General features: G+C 42.9%; 1 protein-coding gene across 2 annotated transcripts in view; it reads left to right on the top strand.

Moving 5' to 3' along the window:
• The window catches only part of RPS6KA5 (ribosomal protein S6 kinase A5), a 193,398-nt gene that overhangs the window by 138,739 nt on the left and 28,475 nt on the right, over positions 1-26,184 (top strand). For both annotated transcript variants that reach the window (XM_045807630.2, XM_045807631.2), the window contains exons 8-13: positions 13,293-13,443; positions 16,449-16,610; positions 18,164-18,289; positions 18,676-18,809; positions 19,711-19,804; positions 23,393-23,563. In XM_045807630.2, coding sequence (XP_045663586.2) covers positions 13,293-13,443; positions 16,449-16,610; positions 18,164-18,289; positions 18,676-18,809; positions 19,711-19,804; positions 23,393-23,563 — 838 coding nt within the window. The remainder of the gene's footprint in view (positions 1-13,292; positions 13,444-16,448; positions 16,611-18,163; positions 18,290-18,675; positions 18,810-19,710; positions 19,805-23,392; positions 23,564-26,184) is intronic.

Here is a 26,184-nt window from a genome sequence, read left to right as displayed (position 1 = left end):
CAGACTTTCCAAAAGCTTCCCTATCTCCCACTGACGCCTCAGGCGCTATTGAATCTGCTGTAACATAAGGCCCAAGGGGCAGAGCAGCTGGAACGGCAGCCTGGACCTGTTGCAGAGCCTTCTCTTGTTCTGGGCCCCCCTCAACAGCAGCTTCTCAGGCCACTTGGAAAACAGGCTGGAGTCCTCCCCTCAAATGGGGAATATGTTACCTCTAAAATCCAAAGAGGCCCACCAGGCATTGTGCCTCTTTTTTAGTTGTAGGAGGGGTCAGATGCAACAACTTATCCTTCACCTTGGAAGTAGTATCTTGACATGCCCCATACAACTGGACCCTTAGAAATCACTAACCTTGAAAGCCCCTAAATTTCAGTTCGATTTATTTTCCACCCTCTGACATACAGCTATCTTCCCAGTCTAGAGTAGGTGCTACTTCTTTCTTACTAGGTCCAATCAGCATAAGGTCATCAACATAACATGTTGATCAGTGTGGTATAGAAGAGAAAGGTGATCGGGAGCCTCAAAAACTAAATTAGGACGCAGGGCTGGAGAGTTGATGTACCCCTGAGCTAGGACAGTAAGGGTACATTGCTGGCCTTGCTAGCCGAAAGCAACTCCTTCTGCTGGGCCTTATGGAGAGCGGTAGAGAGAAGAGCATATGCCAGATGAATAGCTGCGTACCAGGGTGTGTGAATTTGCTCAAGCAACGGAACCATGTCTGGTACAGCACTGCAGTTGAAGTCCACCACCTGGTTAAATTGATGATACTCCAGTGTCGTCTCCAAGATCCATCTGTCTTCTGCACAGACCAAAGAGGCAAGAGGGTAGGTGGGAATCACCACTCCTACATCTCTCAGGTCTCCGACGGTGGCATTCATCTCTGCAGTCCCCCAGGAATGCCGTTATCACTTTTGGTTTTACCACTTCCCCAGGAAGAGGCAGCTGTAATGGCTTACATTTTGCCTTTTCCATTATAATTGTCTTTCCTCCACAGGTCAGGGAACCAATGTGGGGATTGTGACAGCTGCTAACTATGTCTCTTCCAATTATGCATTCTGGAACTGGGAAAATAAGCGCAGGATGGCATCAGGGACCCACTGAAGCCACCATGAGATGGAGCTGAAACTCTCTTGGTCACCTGACTCCATAATATAAGCCCCGACTCTGGTGGGCTGCAGTGATGGTTGGGGTCTCCTGGAATTACTGTCAGTTCAGAGCCGGAGTCCAGTAGTCCCCAGAAAGTGGTTAATTCCTTTTCACCAATGAACAGTTCCTCTGGTAAAAAGCTATAGGCCCCTTCAGGGAAGGCTGGGAGGAAGATTCACAGTATGAATTTTCATGGCCCTTCCTTGAGGCGACCCACCTTCCCCTTCATTCAAGAGGTCCTGTGGATATATAAGCTGGCTCAAGCGTGGGAATTGATGAGGAGCAGTTGACTGGGAAGGGGAGCAGAGGAGAGGACCAAGGGGCACCAGGAACCTATGGAGGGCGGTTGGGTATGTTCCTTTCTTTGGCTGTGGCAGTGATCTCACAGGTGTACATGCGTTAGAACTTACCAAAGTGTATACTTTGTGTGTGGGAAATTCACTGTGCGTCAGTTTTACTTGAATAAAACTGTTACATTTTTCTAAACATACCAATTACAGGACAGACTAGGAAGGAAATAATTTCTCACTATTCCAGTTTATTTAATTCCAAAGTGATCAGTCATATTTCTTGTTAAAATCATAGTTAAAGTCATGCCTGTTATTAAAAAATTTAATACCACTTTGCTTATTTTAAATGGGCCTCTTAACAGTTTGAAAATGCCTCAGATTTATAGGAAATCTTGATCATTGTCTTGAGAATTTGGGTCTCTTTGCAAGGTCACATCTGTCATGGTGACAGGTGCAAAGGGCAGCCTTAACCTGACGGCATGAAATAGTGCGTCCTCTGACTGATTCCCCACTCTCTGAGTCCACGTCCGCAAGCGGTCTTCTTACAGTTTTCCTTTCCTTCAAGGACTGCCTGCAGTGAGGTAATATATTGCTGATTACGATGGCAGGAGTATTCTAAACCAAGCGATGTTCAAATTTAAATTTCTTTTATTGCCTTTATTTTTTTTTTTAAAGATTTTATTTATTTATGTGACAGAGAGACAGCCAGCGAGAGAGGGAACACAGCAGGCGAGTGAGAGAGGAAGAAGCAGGCTCCTAGCGGAGGAGCCCGATGTGGGACTCGATCCCGGAACGCCGGGATCACGCCCTGAGCCGAAGGCAGACGCTTTAACGACTGCGCTACCCAGGCGCCCCTCTTTTATTGCCTTTAGATCAATCATTTGACATTCTGGTTTTAGGAAGAGAAAGAGCCTTAATCAGAGTGTCAGAAATCTTAAAACTAGAACATATTTTTCAAGAACTTAAATAGGATTATTGCCCTTTAATCAACTAATTATCCATTTTGTCATGTTGTTAATAATTTTGTTTAAAGCTTAGGGTTAACTTATGATTGCATGGTTTTTGGTTGTTACTGAAATTTGTAACAGTGTAGTAATTAAATTATCCTACACTACCTTTCCCTTTCAAGGTAATCATTCCGATTGTCTTTCCTGGTATAAAGTCTTTCATAGTCTGTTTTTTTTAAAAATATGCACCATCCACAACATATGCAGTGCGATATTACTCAGCCATAAAAGAGGATGAGATTTTTGCCACTTGTGACAACATGGACGGACTAGAGGTATTATGCTATGTGAAATACGTGAAACCGAGAAAGACAAATACCATATAATTTCACTTATTTGTGGAATCTAAAAGACTGAACAAACAAGCAAACAAAAAAAAGCAGATAACAGACCCATAAACACAGAAAACAACCTAATGGTTGGGGGGGGGGGTGTAGAACAGGCAAAACAGGTGAAGGGAATTGGGAGATAAGGGCTTCCGGGGATGGAATGAGTCAGTCATGGGCTAAAAGGTACACTGCAGGGAATGCGGTCAGTGGTGCTGCGATGGTGCGTGCTGACGCATGGTAGCCACACTGCGATGAGCAGAGCGTAGCATACAGACTTGCTGAATCACTGTGCTGCACACCCGAAACTAGTGTAACATTGTGTCAACTCTACTTCAGTTTTTTAAAAAACCCATAAATTTAAAAAGTGAAAAAAAATGTACCATTCTGATAAGTGTATCATTATCTTGTCCCTTGTCTCAGTTAGCCAAGGGCTTTTTTCATCACTGAATTCTTGCTTCCTGTTTGTGATCTTCCTGAGTGCTGCCTACTTCCTAGAGCTCTTACTTGAGCTGCTTCCAGATAGCATCAGGTCCAAGTTACCTGCCTGCCTGTAGCTGTTAGGTAGCCTAAAACCAGAGTAAGAGTGTTCTTCCACTATATCAAATTTTAAAAGATAGTAAGAATTTAGGAGAGGAGAGCTTTCTTCCTGCTGTAAGAACCCCTTCAGCAGGGTCCCAGGCATCCTCTCCCTTCCACGTGAGCGCCATCGGCGAGCGGATGACGCAGGCGTGTAAGGTCTTTTCAGGGAAGCCCCTTCTGTTCCTGAACAACTTCACTTGTGTAAAGTCTTGCCTCCCTTAACACGAGCTGCAGTCTGCTTCCTCTAACCTCTGCATGTCGATCCTGGTCCCATCCTCTGAAGAACATAGACAAGTTCTGTTGTTTCTTCCAGACAGTGCTTTAGGGATTTGAAGATCGTTTTATTTAGGATAAAGCGTTCATTTGCTTTTCTGAGTCTGTGTCTTACTTGTATTTCACGTACATAGCGTGTGCTTTTCTTACCTGTGTGTCTCCTGCTAGCTTTTATTCCCCTTGTGTGTAGACCCCCTTCTTTTAAGCTCTGGGTTACTGCTGCGTGCGAAGGCGTCCTCCCCATCACCAGGGTCTCCGTCAATTCTGGCCGCCCCTCGTCCTTTGCGGGCCTGGGGCTTTGTGATCCACGAAAGTTGGATCCTGTGTCCTCACCTGAGACTCAGGATATAGAAGGTCTGTGTGCAGTTCTTCCGTCATCTCTGATGGCGTTGTTTCTTTGCCTCATTTTCCCTGACTTTGAAAGGTAGAAAATATTTGCTGTTTGGCATTTCACAATCCATCAGTACAATGTGCTTTGTTAATGTGTCTCACTGTACTATTATAAGCATAATGTTAGATAAATTCAGGTCTCAGTGTTATCAAAATAATAATAAAATCTGTTTAGGTCAGGGGTCAGCAAAACTACACCCCACAGGCCAAATCCATTCTGCTGCGTGTTTTTGTGTGGCCTGTGAGCTAGAATGGTTTTTACGTTCCATGTTACATTTTGAAGTGGTTGAAAAAGTCAAAAGATGAACAATATTTTATGACACATCAATATTATATGGCATTTGAGTTTCACCGTCCATCAGTAGAATCTTCCTAGAACACAGCCGTGCTCCTGCACTGGAGTATCCTCTCTGACTGCCATGGGGGCCACTGCAGCAGGGGTGCAGAGTCGCCCCGGAGACCACGTGGCTTTCAAAGCCTAACGGATTTTTATCATCTGGCCTTATATTGCTTATTCCTTATCCGTTGCTAAGTAACAAACTGCCTCAAAACTCAGTGGCTTAAAAACAACCTACATTAACTATCTCAGAGTTTCCGTGGCTGAGGAATCTGGGCACAGCGTAGCTAAACCCTCTCTGCTTGCGGGTCACTCACAGGCTGCAGCCGGAGTGCTGGCCGGGCTGTAGTTCTCTCAAGGCTCACCTGGGAAAAGATCCGCTCCCAAGCTCATGTGGTGGTTGGCACATTCGGTTCCTCTGGGCCGTTGGTCCGAGGACCCTGTTCCTGGCTGGCTGTCGGCTAAAGACGGCCCCTCAGTTCCTCGCCACGTGGGCCTATCTGACTTGGCCACTTGCTTCCTCAAAGCGTGCAGGCTGGAAGGGAATGGAGAGAGTCTCCAGGAGGCTGGACTGTTTTAGAACCTAATTGTGACAGTGGCATCCTGTCACCTCTACTGACAGTATTGTTTATAAGAAAGTCACGAGGTCAGGGGCGCCAGGGTGGCTCAGTAGGTTAAGCATCCAACTCTTGGTTTTGGCTCAGGTCGTGGTCTCAAGGTTGTAGGATGGAGCCCAGCGTTGGGCTCTGCACTCAGCGCGGAGTCTGTTTGAGATTCTCCTCTGCTCCTCCTGCTCGTGCTCTCTTTCTCTCTCTGAAATAATAAGTAAATAAATCTTTAAAAAGAAGGAGAAAAAGAAAGCCACTAGGTCCTGCACATGCCTGAAGCGGATTACTGTGACTATAAGGAGACCGTGATCGCTGGAGATAATCTTAGAAGTCTGCCTACCATGGGTCCTTAAAAAAGGTTGCTGACCTCTGGGTTAGGGAACTGAATATTAATTGTCCTCCCAAGGAGTGTCTCTCTTTAGGTAATTACTCTGGTACATTGATTTTGTGTGTCATACTATAGTCTTCTGAAGCAAAATTAAAATAGTAATTCTGTTGGATTCTTTCATTCTATCCATGTTGATTAGTCAGTAACACCTTGAATTAACTCATTTGTATTTTTTAAGATTGTCTGCTTATAGATGTCGTGCTTTTAGAGTTATGCATAGAATAACAAGCGTCATTATTTCTTAGCCTGTTTTAAGAGATCATTTTTCCCCTTGGCTTTCTTACATTTTTTGGATAAAATCCTTAATCAGCATGTTTTATAAAGCCTTCTTGATTCCCAATGTGCTATTCATTTTTTTCTTTTCTTCCTCATTTTAGGTATTTGTGTACACATTAGCAGCATCTGTGTTTCTGGAGGTTTTTTTGACTAGTTACCCCCAAATCCACTAATGTTCCCTGTGCACAATAGATTTCATCTACACTTTCTTCCACGTGACACAATTGCAGCAGCAGGGCAGAGTCCAGTGATGGGAGGGGTGCAGTGAGGAGAGGAGCAGGGTGGAAATGACCCTGCCCTTGGTACTCAGCTTTCTGTCTTACTTCCTTTCAGCGTCCTTTAGCTCGGGTTACTCCTGCTTCCCTTGCATAACATGTGGGGATCCGCTGAATCATACTGTATTATTAATTTGCCCTCTCAAGCACTCTCTTCAGGAGCTTAGAGGGTGTAGAGCCCTGAATAAAACGTAGGAATAATCCTTCCAGCCGTGGAAGGAGCCATCAGCGGTGCTATCACAATGGTTAGCGTTTGGGGCTTTCTCAGTCTGCAGTGCTCCCCCTGAGACCTGGCCTTCTGTTGTCCCTGCAAGGCCCTGTGTAGGCACTTCACTGCCCTCTCTGATTACCGCCTCAGCCAGTTCTCCACTGGTTCCAGCAACCTGAAGTCGAAAAGGTCCGCCTCATCCGTACCTGGAGAGGCTGTGGAGGTGGCCTTCTGCATTGATGACTCAGTCATTTAGTTCCATCTCTGGAGTAATCTTACTGTTCCTTATGGGCCTCATCCTTTTGGATGATAATCTTGGCTCTGTACTCTAGCTCTTTGCCCTCACTCTGGCTGTTTTCCATTTAGCCATCTCTTTGAAATTCTTTGCATTTCATTCCACTCTTGACTCAACGCTGCCTTAGTTTATTGTCACATGCAGCCTCTTGGTCCCAGGAAACCCCCAAGGTGTGGTTCTCCACCCTCTCCCATCTGTTTCATCTTGCCCATTAAGAAAATGGTGCTCTATTTTTTTTAAGATTTTATTTATTTATATGTCAGAGAGAGAGAGAGAGCACAAGCAGGGGGAACGGTAGGCAGAGGGAGAAGCAGGCTCCCAGCTGAGCAGGGAGCCCGATGCAGGACTCGATCCCAGGACCCTGGGATCATGACCTGAACCAAAGGCAGATACTCAACCAACTGAGTCACCCAGACATTCCAAGGAAAAGTGCTCTAACAGAATAGTGGAGTGGGTGAAGTAAAAGCTTTGTGAGCATTGTCTGAGTCACAGAAAAGAGCGGAAAGGAAGAGGGACAGGGACGAGGACTGCCAACAAAAAACATAGTTGGTGTAGTGGGGTCCCAGCTTTAGCCCAGACTGCACCTACCCTGCGATTAAGACCCACCCAGGCATGTCTGATAAAGCAGTCTAGTAGACCTGCTGGGCATAGGAGAGTGCAGAGGGGAGGAGCCCAGCCCGAGCAGCTCGGTTCTTGGAAGCCTTAGCCCTTGGGTGGGGGGGGGAGGCAAATCTAGGTCATATCCATCACTTTTAGGGAGAAGATGCTGTATGGTGAAAAGAAAAGAAAGCTCTTTTACCAAAATCTTTACAAGCTCATGCACACATCTTTACTTCCCCAAACCTCACAAGGAACAGAAATATTCTGTCTTGTGCACCAGAAGCCATTGCAGGAGTGAGCACCCCTCGGGTAGTTTGTGAGGCAAAAGAAGGAAAGGAGATGCTGAGATGTGAGAATGAGGAAGAGTATTTATTGCTCACATAAGACGTGCCCTGGGGGGTCCCTGGAGTTACTGGCTCAGAGTTTGAGTAGAGTTACTGATTTTGCAGGAATAGGTAAAGAATTTCATTTGATTATTCTTAGTGGCAGGGTCTAGGGAAATACAGGGTAGGAGGATCAAGGAGAAATGCAGTAACAGCCAAAGGGAAGTGTCCCCTCTGGGCAGCCAGCATCTCAGAGCAGGCACACTCCTGGGTCCTGGCCCCACCGAGGGCGAGGCTCACCTGGGCACAGCTGTGTGCCAGCCTTTGTCTGTGCCGAGAAGTCACACACCTCGTTGCCTGGAATCCTTACAACCCTGGAAAACAGGTAGCTCCCTGTGTGCTTCCTTTACAGAAGAAGAAACTGAGCTTTTCTTGCCTAAGGACGCAGAGCTACTGGGAGCTGGGAGTGGGGTCAAGTACAAAGTGGCTCCTGGAAAGTTGCTCCATGCTCTGCCAGGTCTCACACTTGACTCTGTGCTGCTGCTTTCTTTCCTAGGGAGGTGGATGCTTATTGCAGGTAAGGGATTGGGAAGTGCTGGCCCGCAGACAAGAGGGGGACTGATGTCACTGATCTCTAGAGTATGTGCTGAATCATTTTTACCTCGTAAGGCAGAAGAGAAATACACAGAGTTGTCGTCCGAGGAAAACTTACATACTGTCCGGGAAGATATGGAATAAAGAGATGACAATTCGTAATACCAGGGAGTTTTGAAAAATAGTTGAGTGGTAAGAGGACCATGCCATGTAAATACAAAGGCAGCGCAGACCCGTGAGGACTGGGAGTGTCAAGGAAGCAGTTGTTCAGGATGGAGAGACCGCAGGGGCCAGGCTGGGAGGACCGACAAGGTTTGTGGAGGCTGAAGGTAGAAAAGGATGCCTTCAGATGGTGGGAAATACCCACAGGGGCCTGCTCACGGGAGTTTCGAGCCTTCCTGGCCTCCTTGCCATGCTTGCGTGCTGTTCTCTGTGGGTCTGTGATCTTGTAAATGAAGTTCATTTTATTGCTCCTGTGCTAAAAATAATGTTCAATTTAGTGTGAAATGTGCATATAGTGTGAAATGTGCATAATAACACCCAGAGACAAACACTGCTGATATTGTGATATATTTCCTTCTACATCTGTATAGTGTTGTACTCATACTAGAAATACAATTTCCTATTTCCCAGTTTTTGCTTTAAGTTTTACACATTCTGCAATTATAGGCTCTCTGTAAACACAATTTTTCAATGGCTCTATAACATACGATTGAATAGATATACCACAATGTTCTTAACTATTCAGAGTAAGTGAAGTTGGCTGAGAACACCTCTTAACTCAGGCAGGCATATGAGTAATCCTGTAATTCTGGGACCACCTGGGAACCAGGAAGTGAGAATCAACAATATTAAGTCACGATATTGGAAAGATTGTGAACTTTGAAATGGAGGGCAAATAGAAATAAACAACCCAAGAGAAGGCATGCCATCTGTGAAAATGCAAAAATGTTGTCTGCTGGCGTCTGTTGTAGTTGAGGAAGAAAGATCCTGAGTGAGCAAGATATCGTGAATGGAAAACAATCAGATATTTATTCATTCAGGAAATATTTGTTGAGGGCTTGCTGTGTGCTAAGCAGTGTTCTCGGCCCCACGAGAAAAGCAGTGAACAAAATTGTTTTTTTTAAAAAAAGGAATCCCTACTCCCTCAGAGTTTACATTTTATTTGGGAGAGATAAATAATTGACAAATAAAAATGTAATAGTCTTTAAATTCCATGAAGCAAAAAGAAAGAAGGATGAAGAGAATGGGTATTTTGTCAGGATGGTTAGAGAAAGATGTTCTGATAGGGTGACCCTTGAGCAGAGACCTCAGTAGAGAAACAGGTGAGCGTTACCCATTGTACTAATACCATCGTTGAGACAGTTCCTTATTGTTATGTTTTAGTAAACGTATGAAACACGTGAAAAGTTTCATAGGCTCACTGTTTCCACCACATTTTATTATGAAAATGTTGTATCTGTTAGAGTGGACATGCGTCTACCTGCTTCCGCCATGATTCTACCATGACGGTTTGACCATCCTTGCTTGGTCTGTCTACTGTCCATCCATCCTGTTCCCCGTCATAGTTTTAAGTCTAGTCTTGGTGTTTGCACCTTTTAATTCATATGTTCTTAAGCTAATCAGTTGTGAATTTCTTTGGCCACAGAGGTTTTCAGAAACTTAACATTCATGAATAGAAAGAAATTTTATATTCATGTTTATATTATAAATTTTAATTTTACTTAATTTTTCTTTTTTCATGTAATTCCTCAATCCATTTGGAGTTTATTTCAGGTTGTGGTATAAGGCAAGGGTCTTGCTTTGTTTCGATATTTCCCAAATAGCTGGTTTCCCCAACACATTTGTCAAGCAGTGTGGTATTTCCTATGTTGGCTGTTCCCTTTTCAAAAACAATGTAAGTTTGTTTATGTGCCTGGATATTTATCAAGTTATCTCTTCTGTTCATTTGATTTGGCTATTGATTTATTTTGCTAGCACCTCAGTTTTACAATTTTGTTTTGTAATACTTTTTAACACAGAGTTAACATGTAAAATCCTTCCCAATTATTTTATTTTTCAAACTCTTCTTAGCTGTTTTGCTTATTCTTGCAAAAAAAATTAAAATCATCTATGTTCTAAAATACCTGCTTGAAATTTTAATTTGTATGTATATTTCTTGCTTTATTTGAAAGGAATCTTGCCTCATCTTTAAAACAGGGATGATACTAGCTCGCCTTTTGATAGGATTATTGTATGGATTAAATGATAACAAACACAAGAAGTGTTGAACATGATCTATCAAGAGCCTGTAGTGATTTTACAGAGAGCTGTACTCCATGGCAGTTCCTCTGTGGAGTTTTCCGGATTCCCTTTGAAGCTAAAAAGAAAGAGCTCTGGACTACTACCAGTTCAGAAATCGAGAACATTTGGAGAGATGAAGTGGCAGCAACACCTGAGAAATGTCTCCCTGCCCTTGTTGCAGGGTGTTCTAGGATGGCCACGACTAGCACCGGCTAGAACAGTATCCTCCCCCTGCGTCCCCCATTTCTGCAGTGCACATTCTGTGTAGCTGTATCGGTCTGGGCTTCGGATGGGCATTCACGTTCACAGGTCACAGTGGGCTGGAATCTGGCACCAGTTTTACTTGGCTTTCTAAGACACAGGTCAGGAAACAGAGCAACAGCATGACAGCCTCGAACACCTCTTCATCAGTGGTCCTTCTAATCACCTCGGCCTGGCTTCCCAGCTCACAGAGGACACACTCAGCCATTAGTGGTGAGACCTGGTGGGTGGATGCAAACCACCCCAGCATGGGAAGCTCAGCACGGGAACTGTATCTTAACACTCCCCTGTGCACAGCTTCCAAGCACACCCCCACCCCGACCCAAGGACACCCTTGGGGTAAGAGATAACACCCAGAAGCTTGTGTTCTCCGAGTTTTAAATAGTCCTGTCTGCTCACACCTCTCAGGGGTAACTTTGCAATAACCAGGCACCGCTGTCATTTCACATTTATCGTGGCCCACTACGTTTCAAGGAAACAGTATAAGAAGAAGGTGAATCCCAGATCATCTTCCGGTGGAGACAAGATTTAAGCCTGCTGGGGGCGCTCTCCTCACCACCCCACCTCCATTTCTGGTCCTCTTCCTGGCCCTACGGTTCTCTGCAGGATTAGGCTTCAGAACCTCTCCATGCACTAAGGAAATCCTGTGCCACTCTGTTTACCAAGACAACAAGAAGCCTAAGAAGTGTTCCTGCCGTGATGCCTCCTCCTGTGGGGGCCCCTGGTTTCTCTCCTGCAAGCTGGCTGGGTGCTTGCCATGGCCTGCTGGGCCTCCCACCGCTGCTTCTGGCCGGGTGAGCTTCTCTCTGCAAGGGAAAGCTCTGGGGCCAGCACCGGGGATTCTTCATGTCCTCTCATCAGCACTGTTCTGAGAAGTCCCTTCACATTTCCACTCTGTGTCTTCCCGATGGGATCCCTACCTTGTCCCAACCTAAAACCCACGTGGCACCTGCTGCATGCCGTCGCCCGCCAGTGCTGTTTGTGTGTTCCGACCACCACCCCAAGTTGCACACGGGGTCTCTTTCTGCCCCTCTTTCCGGTTTGGCATCTCCGCGGGGCCACCCTGTTCTCTCCACGTCCCCCCTTTTGTGGATGAACCCACCCCCGCTGACCTGACCGACCGTGACTTTCCCTGGTGCCTGGTGCGGAGTAGACTTCCAGTAAATGCCAACGACTCGGGTGTGAGAAGCCGCAGACACACAGGATCAGAACCGCTGCCGACGGCGGCTGCAGTGCTTATTTCCCTCGCCCGAATCGGCAGAATTCACTGTCAGCAACAGCGTGTCTGTTGCCCGATCCTTTTATACAAAAAGGTCCTGCCTGCAAAAAGTACACTCAAGGTGGAGAAAATGGAAAAGTCTGTGCTTATTTTGCCCTCAGACACGGGGCGGCCAGTGTCTTTGTCGGATGTGCCTGATCCGAGGAGAGGATTATCTCTGACGCTGAAAACCCGGACGAGCGGCGAGCCGTGGGCGCACACTAAGGAGTCAAAAAGAAAAAAAAGGGCACTGCTTATTTTTTTCCCTTGTTCTGCCAAGGTTTTCTCGCGTCCCCGGGATGGAGCGCAAGAAGTCGGATTCGCTTTGAAAGGAACAACACGAATGGAGTTTTCAGTCCCAAATCACTGATCATTTCCCCGATTCTCAGTGGCTCCCGGCTCCGGTGTTCTCGCGGCGGCTCTAGGCGGAGGGAGTCTAACAGCAGCGCACGCAGGTCAAGCATTTGCTCCATTCCAGGGGCAGCGCTAAGCGCTGTTCATCGTGTTTTCACCCATTTAAGTGCCATCAAACCCACTTTAGGTTAAGGAAACCGTGGTATAAAGAGGTTATTGAACTATCTCAGCATCACGTACCCAGTAAGCCACAGAGCCAGAGTTTGAATTCTGTCTGGCTCCAGAGTCCAGGTTCTTACCACGCTGTGCTCTTACAAATGTGTTATCTGGTTTTGTTCCCTAACAGTTATGAATATTTTAATGCACACCAGGGAATCTTTTTGCAAATCCAAATAAAGGAATAACTGTTTATTTCCATATATACCGTGTTAAGCTTCTTAATTTCAATTTGTCCCCTTCATTATTCCTTCTCATTATTGATCTTCCTTTTAACAGGAGTAAAAGGTACATTTGGTTGAACTGGTTTCTTCCATGACCTGAGAATAAAGTCAAATATTTCATCAAGAAACTTGATTATCATAATTGTTTACCTTCTGTAATAAATAGTAGACGTTATCTTTGAGTTCCTTATAGGGCTCGCCTGCCTGTTTTATAGTAATAATGAAGCAGGTGCTTTCATCCCATGAAAAGCCCTGGTGCTCATGTTCAGATATTAGGAGTGGAGCCATGTCCAAGTGGCTCTGACTCTCCCTGTCTTGGCCTGCCTTCCCTCCCCCTTCCTGCTGGGCCCTGCTGTTGGCTGGCACACATGGAAGGAGAAGAGAGGCGGGTATGGTTGGAGTTTCTTTTGTCCTTTCAAATCTGAGGGCTGGATTGATTTCCCTGAGTTTATTAGGAATCGTTTCAGTTGGGAAATCTTTCATCAGAATCGAGTCCATAGATGGGAGGTCCCAAGCCTTCATTTTTTTTTTTTTTTAATATTTGGGATGGCAACTTCCCATTAGGAGTGACTTATATTGAAAAATGATCCAACACTTTTTGTTTCTGTTTATTTAAGTTCAGAAATTTGATTTCATGGTATCTCATTTTAAATACTCTTGCTCTACTTTTCACAGATAGTTCAGTTTCAAAGTGTGTTGCACGATACTTGTTTTGCTAAGAATACTGTCACTATAACTTCATTCTCTGGTTGTTTTAATAGCAAGTTTTATCTACCTACAGGAGAATATTAAAAAGTGAGCCTCCATATCCTCAAGAAATGAGTGCTTTAGCTAAAGACCTAATTCAGCGTCTTTTGATGAAAGATCCCAAGAAAAGATTGGGATGTGGTCCACGTGATGCGGATGAGATCAAAGAACATCTCTTTTTCCAGGTGAAATATATTGAACAGATGGTTTTGTATGCCCTGCTATTTCCAGGGTGCTTGGCATTCTTGTTGAAATGAGTGAATGTGGTCCCTTTTGGAGATCTTTGCTCCCTATTTTCACATACCTTGCAGCTTTCTTTAAAATGACAGGGACCCTGGAGGAATCCAAGAATCAGAATTCTACTTGGAGACACCTAAATGGTCTTTTTCTCCCTAAATGAAGTGAGAGTGGGGAGGACCATAATAGCATTCAGTCTTCCATATGTATATTGGTTCCAGTTTTGAGTATTGGTTTCTATTTACGATCTTGAAATTTAGGCACGTGGACCAAGGAGGCTTTTGTTGTTTACTCTTCCCTCAGTATACAAGCCATTCCCACCGGTGTGTTCCACCTTTTAGACAGTGATTTCATTTTTCCTTCTTTTCTCAGGAGCAATCTCAGACAATTAAAAATCTACCTATTTCTCAGTTGTGTATCTGCAACATAGAATTAATTATTCTTTTTTTTTTTTTTTTGCTTATCCTGAAAAAGCCTAATGAGGCCATTCCACAGAACACCAATACATCTGCTCAACTTAGTTTGCCCGATTTAGTAACAACAACAAAAAAAAAAACCCTCCAAAATTTTAGATAACTGGGAGGAAAAAAGTGAAGTTGGCCAGCTTGGCTAGTTCTTTCAATCTAAGGGATCAGCCTGAGGCACCGTGACCTCAGTTTTTAAAACCCTGAACTTAGGACTTTTTTTTAAGAGAGAGAGAGAGGGAGGACACACATGCCCAAGCAGGAGATTGGGTGCAGGAGGGGCAGAGAGAGAGGGAGAGAGAGAATCCCAAGCAGGTTCCGTGCTCAGTGCTCATCGCGGAACCCAACAAGGGCTCCATCTCAGGACCCTGAGATCATGACCCGAGTTGACATCAAGAGTCAGATGCTTAACCGACTGAGCCACCCAGATACCCCATGAACTTATGACTTTTAAATAATTTCATCACCTCAACAAACATGACCTCTAAATATCCATGGTCTAAAGGGACCATCCGAGTTTTATTTTTATTCTGCAAACTGAGTTTTTACAGTATTATCACCAAAACAAATGAAAATAGCATAACAAAACAAAAAGCTCTGCTGTAGAGTAACCTTTATGTCATCTATTGTTTTTTAAATATAGAAAAACAAATAATGGTTGAGAATAAGAATTACCTCTCTGTATTTCTATACTCAAAAAAAGAGCCTCAGTCTCTCAGTTGTAACCCATTTAAAAATATTTACTATACATCTTATGGAAGTTCAGTAACAGAAATACTTTTAGAATAAAATTAACTTCTCAGTGTGTGCATTTCATAAATTAGCATGGATTACAAAGATCAATATTTGAACAAACTGTTTCAAATAATGTTGAGAAATCGGGCTCAAAATTTAACAATAAAGTAAAATTCAAGAAAGTGCTCAAGCAAAATATCTCAATCATATTTTCCTAGGATCTTTTTCTCTGCAGTTCCCTATATTTGTGAATATTACAGTATGTTTTTCATATTACAGAAGTTTTTCTTTTCTAAAGCTTGGAATAGTAATTTTAGGTTATTTAATTGCCTTGCTTTTTAAATCACAAGGACACTTTAGGAAAGACCCGACTCCAACTTGTAAAGACCTAAGTGGAGAGGAGCATAATAGCGTTCAATTTTCTACATACCAAACATTTTCCTGCTAACAACATTTTTCTTGAAATTACCCCTTTACTCTAGAAGTTTCTCGTAACGTGTGTATAAATAGCCAAGCACAAATCATATGCTTGTAATGGAAAACATTAGAGCCACACAGAGGACAGAACACTAACTAGAAAATCCAGAGACTGACCCTTCCACTAGCTAATGTTTAGGTGAAAAAGGTTAGTTCTTACTTCTGGCCTTCGATTTCCATCTGGATCAAATAAAGGAGATGAGCTGAATGATCTCTAAAGCCCTTTCTAACTGGAAGCCGTGAAGATCTGTAATCTAATGATTTTTTTCTACCTTGCCTCCACAAGAGGGCATAATAAAAGCATGTTATGTTAGTTGATTACAACTTAGCGATGCCATCAACCATCTCTGAGATCAGAATGCGTCTTACAATGGACATGGTAACCATTCTAGCTGGCGATGCCTTTTCTTAATGGTGCATAAAATAGTGCTGTATCTCACTATCGGTGATGACATCTTAGATTTGGGAAATGTGTTGATAGGATAGCTGTAGGATTCAATTCAGTAAGTATTATCTTAAGGTTGTTTTAAGTGACAGAAGGAGCACAAGGAAAATAGAGCACAGAGTTGAATTTGAATAAGATAAAACGTAGCACTTTCTCAGGCAGTAATGTCTGGCATGGGGGGAAAGAGGGCTCGGATTATCCCAGGAGGAGGAGTAGAAGCAGAGTTTTAAAAGCTAAAATACAGTTAACTGAGAAAAAGATGATTACATCAGTATGATAGTATCATTTACATTTATAGACACAAACGAGGGCATGATTTATAGGAGTTTATTTTCTAATCTGTCCAGATGACCTGGAGGGAAACCAAGTATAGGCCGAGAGCCACTTCACATTGCCTCTAGAAAATAGGAATATTCCTTTAGAGTTAATATTCCATCCATAAAGCATTGAAAAGCCCTTATTACAGTTCAGTTTTGCTTTGTTCTGGCCTCACACCTTTCTCAGGAGGGTCAGGACGAAAGTAATTTTTCTGTTATCCCTAAGGGTGGACGAGGGTATCCTGGGGCCCCCCAGAGGACACAGTAAGACCACACAGTGATGGAAGGCCCTCTCCTCTTTCAGACACAGCATTGGCTGGAGCCAACAACTGCAGTCAGAAAATGTGCTCAGGCTTGGGGAAAAAAACCAAAAAACGTATTTTTAATTATCGGTTTGAAGTATGTACTCTTTCCCTATAGACCAATTAAAACCCTAATCTGTCTTTGTTATTCTCAGACAATTCTGAGAAAATACTTGGTTTCTACTTTGTACCAATTTTCTTTCTCTGTTTTAGAAAATCAATTGGGATGATTTAGCTGCCAAAAAAGTGCCCGCGCCATTTAAGCCAGTCATCCGAGACGAACTAGATGTGAGTAACTTCGCAGAAGAGTTCACGGAGATGGACCCCACCTACTCCCCGGCGGCACTGCCCCAGAGCTCCGAGAGGCTGTTCCAGGTGATCTCCCAAGAGTGTGCTCACCGAGGCCCTGTGTGCGCTGGAAAAAAGGATTAATTTTCCCAGATGACAGTGTTCCGGGCATCTTAAAAATAAGATTCCCTAATCTCTTCAAAATTATTAAATATAGAGATACTGCCCATTATTAACTGAAGCTTATGGTCTCTTAAATAGTAGATATTACTTATGTGTTTGTGTTTTCTATAAAGCAGTGCTGATTTTTTACTTGAAACTTTATTTCTGTTCAAGCTCTTTTATAGAAAAATACAATACTACTTTATTTTACCTCTATCCATATAAAATTTTCTTCAGCTCATAAAAAGCATTATCCGATTCTTTATCTTCAGTGAATTAGCTCAACTGCTTTCCAACTCCTGAAGATTTAGAAAAGATTTCATACTTAGAAAAAGATCTTCCTCAGATTTGCAGTACTCTGTTAAATGGCGTCAGAGCTCCCTTCTTGACCCCGTAAGTGTCCTGTTAGTATGGCTTGATCTGGTCACCTGGGCTGTGTCTCTGGACCTTGACGACACTAACGTCTAGCACATGGCTGGGCACAGAGTAGATGTTTTAAAAATGTTCTTCGAACTAGTGAACGTTCTAGTTTGAACAGATTAATCATCTATCACTATACATCTTTTGGTTCAATACATCATTCTGACATTTGATTTTATTTCTTTTCCAAAACTCTATTTAAAATGTTTAGTCTAAAGAAGTATAATGAGCCAAATAATTGCTAAATTAGAAACTAACTGTAGCCTTTGGAATAACAATAAACAAGAGCCCTTGGACCACTTTGTTTTATACCTTAAACTCTACCCTTTTTGAGAAGTTAGTTGTGTTTATAAGCCAACTTTTATCAACAATGGAAAAGAATTACAGCTGTGAGTCAGATATTGGGGGTGGTACAGGAAGGAAGGTTTTTCTTTTCCTTCTCCTACTGATCTTCCTATTTCTTATGTTCCATAAATGAGTGAAACCATATGATAATTGTCTTTCTCTGCTTGACTTACTTCACTTAAGGAAGGAAAGAATGAAGGGGGGGATTAACAGAAGGGGGAATGAACCAGGAGAGACTGTGGACTCTGGGAAACAAACTGAGGGCTTCAGAGGGGAGGAGGGTGGGGGATTGGGATAGGCGGGTGATGGGTATTAAGGAGGGCACGTATTGCATGGTGCACTGAGTGTTATACACAAACGATGAATCATGGAACATTGCATCAAAAACCAGGGATGTACTGTATGGTGACTAATATAACAAAATAAAAATTATTTAAAAAAAAAAAAGGAAGGAAGGTTTTTCTGCCTTTAATTTTGAATTGGTCTAATTCTACCAGAAGATGGCATTATCTCCTTCTGAAAAGCATTTTTCTATTGATTTGAAATAACCTTGTATTTTAGATTACAAATAAAATAAAACTGTATTCATCTTAACACATTTGAGTGTTTTTCAGTCTTTTTTCTTGATTTTAGAAAAAAATTATTACAGTCGGGTCTGTGCTAACCTGGCAAATTGCAAATCCTCATTCTTTACTCTTCCTTTTCTTTTTTAGGGCTATTCCTTTGTCGCTCCTTCTATTCTGTTCAAGCGTAATGCAGCTGTCATAGACCCTCTTCAGTTTCACATGGGAGTTGAACGTCCTGGAGTGACAAATGTTGCCAGGAGTGCAATGATGAAGGTATAGATGTGGTTAATTAAATGACATAGTTATGATTTAAATACCAACACTAATTAACATTGTCAAGGCCGGTGAACGTGAGACTTACCATTTGACTAAGATGGAATTTTAGGAAATGAATAAGTGGAAAAAGCAATATTTGCCCTCGAGAATTAGTCACATCAATTTCAATGAACTCCTTTTTACAACGATAGGAAATGATGTATCTTAAAAAGTTATATAGATGAAAATAGAAATGAGCTAAAAGTAAGATGAATCTTAGAAGATTCTAAATGTATCCCATGCATATTTATTAACATAAATAATGTTCTTTGACTCTACAGTGTTGTTTATCCCTCTGCATTCCTAGTATTTTCTTAAGTTAAATGATGTTGGTTTCTTATCAGGACTCCCCGTTCTATCAACACTATGACCTGGATCTGAAGGACAAGCCCCTGGGAGAAGGAAGTTTTTCAATTTGTCGAAAGTGCATACACAAAAAAAGTAACCAAGCGTTCGCAGTCAAAATAATCAGCAAGAGGTAGGACCGTGTCTGGCATTCTTTTGTGTGGATTCATCCTAGTCAATGAGTTCTGTAAATTAGGATTTTTATTTTAAAATCAATGCTTTCTTGTAAGGCTTTTCACCCATGGGTTTAGCCATTCAGCTCATTAGCTGATCCATTATCCCTCTGACTCTAATAGATGTTTGCTGGTAAAGTAATCCATTTGGGACATAAATCATAGGGTGACAGGCTTTCGAGGTTCCTGCGAGAACATTGTCTGTGGCAGTGGCAATGAGACGTGCTCGGCAGCTGTTGCCGCTCCTAATAGTTATAGGTTCAAAATACTTTTTTTTTTTTTCTGAAATGACTTAGCAATTTGCTGGTAGCTTTGAGAGCCAATTTGTCGTTTCGGTAACTCGTTATTACCTCCGTGATTATGTATTCCTGTTACCAAAATGTCAGGCAAGTGAGGCATCCATTTCTTTGTAGGATTGGCTCTCTTCTGACTCAGAAATAATCATTGTCTCGGGAATAACGCATTACTTGTGCTGGTGGGTAGTATGACTCACTACTGTCACAGAGACCTCACTGTGATACTTTGACAGTTACATTCTGAATGCACTGTCAATAAACACAAAATTCAGGTTGGGACCATCCGGACGTAAGAACTTGGTGAAGAAAGGGGCGCCTGGGTGGCACAGCGGTTAAGCGTCTGCCTTCGGCTCAGGGCGTGATCCCGGCGTTATGGGATCGAGCCCCACATCAGGCTCCTCCGCTATGAGCCTGCTTCTTCCTCTCCCACTCCCCCTGCTTGTGTTCCCTCTCTCGCTGGCTGTCTCTCTCTCTGTCGAATAAATAAATAAAATGTTTTAAAAAAAAAAAAAGAACTTGGTGAAGAAGAGGTATTATGTGGAGGCTAACTGCTTTCATCTTGCAGGATGGAAGCCAATACTCAGAAAGAAATAACAGCTCTGAAGCTCTGTGAAGGGCACCCCAACGTCGTGAAATTGCACGAAGTTTTTCACGATCAGGTATTTGACACGATTTTTCTGTGCATTCTGATTCATGTAGAGCGTTCTACTTTTTACCAGTCTTATTGGTGCTTCCGGGTCAGAGTCAGGGATGTGGAATATGACCCAGCCCCTAGAGAAGACAGAGAAGCTTCTTACCCTTCCCACAGACGGATGCATCCTTTCACGTCTGCTCTTCTCCCTCAGCAGTGGGCATATAGGACGTGGACGAAGGACAGAGGGACAGGAGCTGGTGGCGCTGTCATAGGCTGCCCTGTGCTTGTCACCTGTTCAGCTGTGGCCCACCGCAGCTTAATCACTGGTTAGTTCTCAGGAGTCCGTTAATTAGCGGCCTTCAACTTTCTTTTCACTTCCAGAATAAAATTTAGAGAGTTGTAAGCCTAATTAGTGCAAGCTCAAGAAGAGAGGCGAAGCGGAAGGGCGGAGGTGCTCCTCTCACCTTCCTCCAGATGCCATATTGCGCCCAGACCGCAGGCCAGCTCACGCTGCCCCCTCCTCTCTCAGTCCTGCTTTCAACAGGAGCCCAGCACAGAAGTATGGAACTCTGCACACGGGAGGAGTGCCACTGTGTCAGGTCCATGCCTCCTCCTCAGCCCCTCCACAGCCACCTTCTGAAAACTGCTCCATTACAGTTACCTTGCCCCCTGGGTCTGGGTGAGATGACATGGTCCTACTTGAGACAACATGCTAAAAGCACAAAAGCCAAACCCAATCCTGGGTGCGACTTACCCTAACTTTACCAAAGAAGAAACAGACTCAGAAGGGTCATGAGCCTTGTCCATGGTCACACCACAAGGCCGTGAGCATCTAGTCGGGAAAACCTGGACTCCAGTCCGGGGCTGTCTCCATGGTGCTGCTGGAACACCATGTCCTGGGTAGGCCGTGGCCCAGTTCTCTGCCATACTGAAAGTTCCCAGGGTGCCGTGGCCAGCAGTGATACGTCTTAACTACAATAACCTTGCCCTTTATTATTGCATACCTCACGCAGGCCGGGTACCGTCCCGGATTCCGCACATGTTATTCAGTCCTTATAGTCACGCCATGGGGTGAGAAAACAGAAACTCTCAGAAGTTAAATAACAGGGTCTCACAGTTCGTGAGTGGTAATGCTGGGCTCTGGACTAAGCAGTCCAACTTCAGAACTCTGCTGCCTTAGGGGTGGCAGAAACATGGAGTGAGCACCCCAAAATGACATTGTCATCTACGTGCTCTGTGGTTCGCATAGTCAGAAAAGGAATATCTTTGAAGCAAGGCCTTGGGGGAGCTGCTCTCCATGCTCCTCTGCTTGCCTCCATGTCGTTGAGCCACCCAAGTCCAGTAGAAGTAATGAGTCCCCCATCCACTGGAGGTGCTTAAAAAGAGCCTGGACAGTCTCCTGTTGAAGATGATTCACCTGATTAGTCAAGAGATTGGAGGATGACCTTTGACATCCCCCTCCGGTTTTGCGCTTGTGCCCAGCTACGTCCCAGCAGAGACATTCAGTCTCTTATGTTCAGGTAGATGTCATATCTCAGGAACTGGCTTCCTAATTTTGTACTTATGCCACAGGTTAAATTTCTTATTTGTTATTTTTATATGAAAGAGTTACTGAAGAGTGCCTGAATGGCTCAGTCGGTTAAGCGACCGACTCTTGGTTTCGGCTCAGGTCGTGATAGGGTCGTGAGATCGAGCCCCTTGTTGGGCTCCACACTGGGCATGGAGCCCCCTAAAGATTCTCTCTCCTCTTCCTCTGCCCCTCCCCCCATGCTCGCTCTCTCTCTCAAAAAAAAAAGTTACTGAATATAAGTTGTCTCATGATATAATCCTATATATACTAGTACAAATATATTAAAATATATTATCATTCTGCTGTTGACCCCTTGGGTGATTCTTTCCGTGTAGTGACAGTTGCCTCAGTCATCCCCAAGTGCACACAATCTGCTCTTCAGCTAATGGGTGAGATCGATGAGGGTGGGTCTTCAGCCTCGACGCCACAGCAGTGGAGTTCACGGAGTGTACCGCGATCTGTATTCACTTCCTCTTGCTCATGTAACAAATTACCACAGACCTAAGCAGTACCAATTTATAATCGTACAGTCTGGAGATGAGAAGTTCAAAATCAGTCTCCCTGGTGTAAAGTCCGGTGGCAGCAGGGGTGGTCCCTTCTGAAGACTCAAAGGGACAATCCATTTGCTTGCCTTTTTTAGCTTCTGGAAACTGCTCGCATTCCTTGGCTTGTGACCCTTCTTTTTATCACTCCAGTCTCTTGTTTCCATAGTCCCCTCCCATACTGTTGGCTCTGATGGATAATTTAGACTCTCTTCCCATCTCAAGATCCTTAATCACATCTGCAGAGTCCCTTTACCATATCAGGGAATGTCCACAGGTTCTGGGGATTAGGATATGGTTGTCTTCCGAGGGCCATTGTCCAACTCTCTCATGTACATTTTCTCACTCTTACCTATTTTATCGATAAGGGTCCCAAAGCTCATTAGAGGTTAAGTAGCATCTCCAGGGTCATAAATAAGTATAGAAGTGCCATTCCAATCCACGTTTGACTCTAAAACCTATCTGTTAAACCACTTAGAGGTATTGCCCTCCATTTTTTTAAAAAAAGCTCACTGGCATATGCTTCTAGCAGACCTTCAACTTTGGCTGTATCCGTCGTATGTAGAAACTCAAATTAGCTTGATCTCTGGTAGCCTGGAAGCAATTCTCTTATTACAAAGGGTCAGCTTTTAAAGTTTTCTCAGTATTACAGGATAATCGCCTTTTTTATGAAGCTTTTTCTTTTTTTTTGGATTTTGCTACTTCAAAAGGAAACGTGTTTGTTGGATGACGTAATACATAGCGCCTGAATCTGTTGATTGGATATCATTTTTTAAACTACATGTTTGTGTTCATTTGAGAGCTGATACAATTCCTTTGTTTTTTGATTGCTCCTATGTTATTTTCTTTATGGACATGTATACAAAGCATAGTGAATAAATAATTTTTAACTATTTAATTAAGATAATGCCATTGGTATCCAAAGCAGTTATTTAAAAAAAACGAAAACAAAAAACACCGCACTGAGTTTTGGTATTGCCATGAATATTAACAAGGAACCCTGAAGCTACCCGCTGAGCTCTCACAGGAGGTTCAGAATGCCTTCATGAAACAATACCTTTTTTAAAAGATATATTTGCCATTCAGTGGGTGGGTCAGGCCTCCTTGTGGGCAGTTGCCCATGCTCTGTCGTTAATCTTCTCTATGATTTAAAGCAGACGATTTCACATTATTATCAGCACTAGGTCACACTTTAAAAAGAAAGGTATGTAAACTCGATAGAGAGAGTTGGAATGGAATTCAAATGAAAGAATTAGTCAAGGAAGGGATGTATAAAGACTTCACTGCAGCACTTGAAATTTCCCATGACCAAAATAGAATTCTAAAAAAGCCACGTTATCCTTCAATTCTTCCCTCTCCAGCATTAAGGCTTGCTGTTGATTATTTTAACAAGGGATTATCGAAATTTATTGGCGATCGTTAATAGTCCAGGAATGTTTCATCCGTAAATACGCTTCTCTTCATGAAAGCCCTCTCCGCATTCTCCTTTTTTCCTTTCTAGCTGCACACGTTTCTGGTGATGGAACTTCTGAACGGGGGAGAGCTGTTTGAACGCATTAAGAAAAAGAAACACTTCAGTGAGACTGAAGCCAGTTACATCATGCGGAAGCTCGTTTCGGCCGTGAGCCACATGCACGATGTGGGTGTGGTGCACAGGGACCTGAAGCCCGAGGTATCAAGCGCCGCGCGCTCCCTCCTGTCACTCAGTCTAGCCTCAGTACCAGACACCCCCCACCACAGCCGGGTGGGCTTTTCTTGTTTCGTTGTTTAGGGCTTTCTGCTAAATAGATACTTGCAGAGATCCCGTTTCTTGGATTTTCTTTCTCTTCTATTTTAGTCTAAAATAAATTTGTCTTTTTTTTTTTTTTTTTTTTGCCAGCAGATCATCTTGAGGTTATATTTGTAAGTGTGAGAGCCTTTTATGGAAGAAATACTTTATGCAACAGTTGTGGGCTAAAAATAGCAATGGAAATTTTTGTAGCAGAAAATAATATCCTTTCTATATGTGTACCGTTTTAGAGGGGTTTTTTTTTAATGATGTATTGCAGAAGCTTATTTTTCATTTTTGTCATCAAATTGATTAGCTCATGAAACGGGATGTATATAATTCTGTTCTAAATATTTAAACATAAAGAATTGTCTTTGTTTAATTAGTTGTACCATCCTTATTTATGCTTCTCTTTGCTCATGTATTATATTTTTAGAATTGTGTAGCAGTGTGGAAGCAGCAGCTTTTTATATATTTCTTCTTTCAAAAGGTTAATAAAAAAGATTCTTGGGGCGCCTGGGTGGCACAGCGGTTAAGCATCTGCCTTCGGCTCAGGGCGTGATCCCGGCGTTGTGGGATCGAGCCCCACATCAGGCTCCTCCACTAGGAGCCTGCTTCTTCCTCTCCCACTCCCCCTGCTTGTGTTCCCTCTCTCGCTGGCTGTCTCTATCTCTGTCGGATAAATAAATAAAATCTTTAAAAAAAAAAAAAAAAAGATTCTAGCTCCAGAATGTCCCTTTTTGGTATCAAAAATATGAAAATTCCCCCCTTTTAGGAAATCATCAAAATAATAATGAAAATTAAAAAACAAAACCCAATAATTTATAAAAGCATAACAATGACTCATCCTTTACCATATGCAAAATTATACATATTTCCTCTTTAAAATAGAACTTCATTTTTAATTACCATGTGATTATAATGCATTGTCAAATTTTTTAAAATAATAATTTATTTGGAGTTAATTTTTTGTGTTAAACCACAAAAGAATATGTCTCTAAAAGCACCATTTTTTGCCTGTTTAAATATCTCAAATCATTGGTAGGAAGAGGATGTTTTAAAAATGGAATTCTTTTTTTTTTTTTAGATTTTATTTATTTGAGAGAGAGAGAGCACAAGCAGGTGGAGGGGCAGAGGGAGAGGGAGAAGCAGACTCCCCACTGAGCATGGAGCCCGATGCAGGGCTCAATCCCAGGACCCTGAGATCATGACCTGAGCCAAAGGCAGACACTTACCTGACGGAGCCACCCAGGTGCCCCTAAAAATGGAAATATGTGCATCCAAATATAATGGACCGATTCTAAAGCATATAAACTTCTTTCTGTGGACTTCCTATTGCTGTTTTTCATATTACTAGTAATTAGTCAAAAGTGCATTGTTTTATGAACTTGCAACTATGGTAGCTCCCCCTCTGCTTCCTTCATGTGAGTTCTCACTCTCCTACAGAACACCCACTGAAAATATGGTGCTCTGTACATCAGAGATTAGCGCTCTATTTTTAAATGTGAAAGCACACCACTTAAATGTTTTCTTGATAGACAAGGAACAAGCATGTAATTTTTTTAATTGAAAAGATCTGTTCCATGACTGTATAGAATTCATTTTCACATGTTTTATTCTTTGATAACTGGCCATCTGTCGTCCCATGAGTCTCAAATGAGGCAACTGTCCTCTCCAACAGAATTTAAATCTGCCTTCCTATTTTACTGATAAAAAAGATACTTATGTTGTTTAATTCTTCTTATTTGTTACAAACCTTTTTTTTCAAGTAATCATTTGAAATGAAGAACTGTCAGATTATCTAGGACATTCTACTACAGTTCTAGCCCTAAATCAAAATAGACTTTGGAGAAATGAAAATGTGCCTTTGCACTAACATCCTCATAATAAAATAACTTTCCCTTGGACTTTTAAATGGCAGAGTATATTATTTCCAGACAAAGGGTTAATTCCTTTCCCATTGATGTCATATTTTAAGATCTGGTTATATATCTTTGGGTTGATACTTATGTGGCCTTGGCTTTCTGCTTAGGCAAAATCCTAAATTCTAGGTGAGAAGTCGACAAATTTAGAAGCGGGCTAACATTCCTGGTGGGCTGCTTTGTACTTTTCAAACCGAACCCCATACTCTTGAAAGATTAAGAAAAACGTCATCAGATTAGTTTCAGGTGGGACTTGACAGGAGGCTGAAAGGCCGTTGCTGCCTGCCACTCCTGCGCATGCATGCCCAGCTCCGCCCGGAGAGGGAGTCTCCCTCGTTTCAAGAACTGCAGCTAAGGCAGTCGTCTGCCAGCCTAAAGACAGAAGAAACTGAAGTCATTTCCGAAGGCTGAGCAGGCTCGATGAAGCCAGGGGCCGGGGTGCTTCTCACGCCTACCTACGCAGCCCAGTGCTGGCCCTACAGAGGGGCTTGGGAGTCGTTGGCTGGGAGACTTCTCCCGAGCACAAGCGCGTGAACCCCAGCTCTGACTTAGTGGTGGTGAACCTTACATTCAGTCATATCCACATTTGAATTCCATCACAAA

Source organism: Ursus americanus, chromosome 26 (assembly GCF_024610735.1).
Source record: "Ursus americanus isolate L20-20 chromosome 26, mUrsAme1.1.p, whole genome shotgun sequence".
Lineage (NCBI taxonomy): Eukaryota > Metazoa > Chordata > Mammalia > Carnivora > Ursidae > Ursus > Ursus americanus.
The sequence above is the reverse complement of the archived record's forward strand: the minus strand, read 5'-3'. Positions and strand labels throughout refer to the sequence as shown.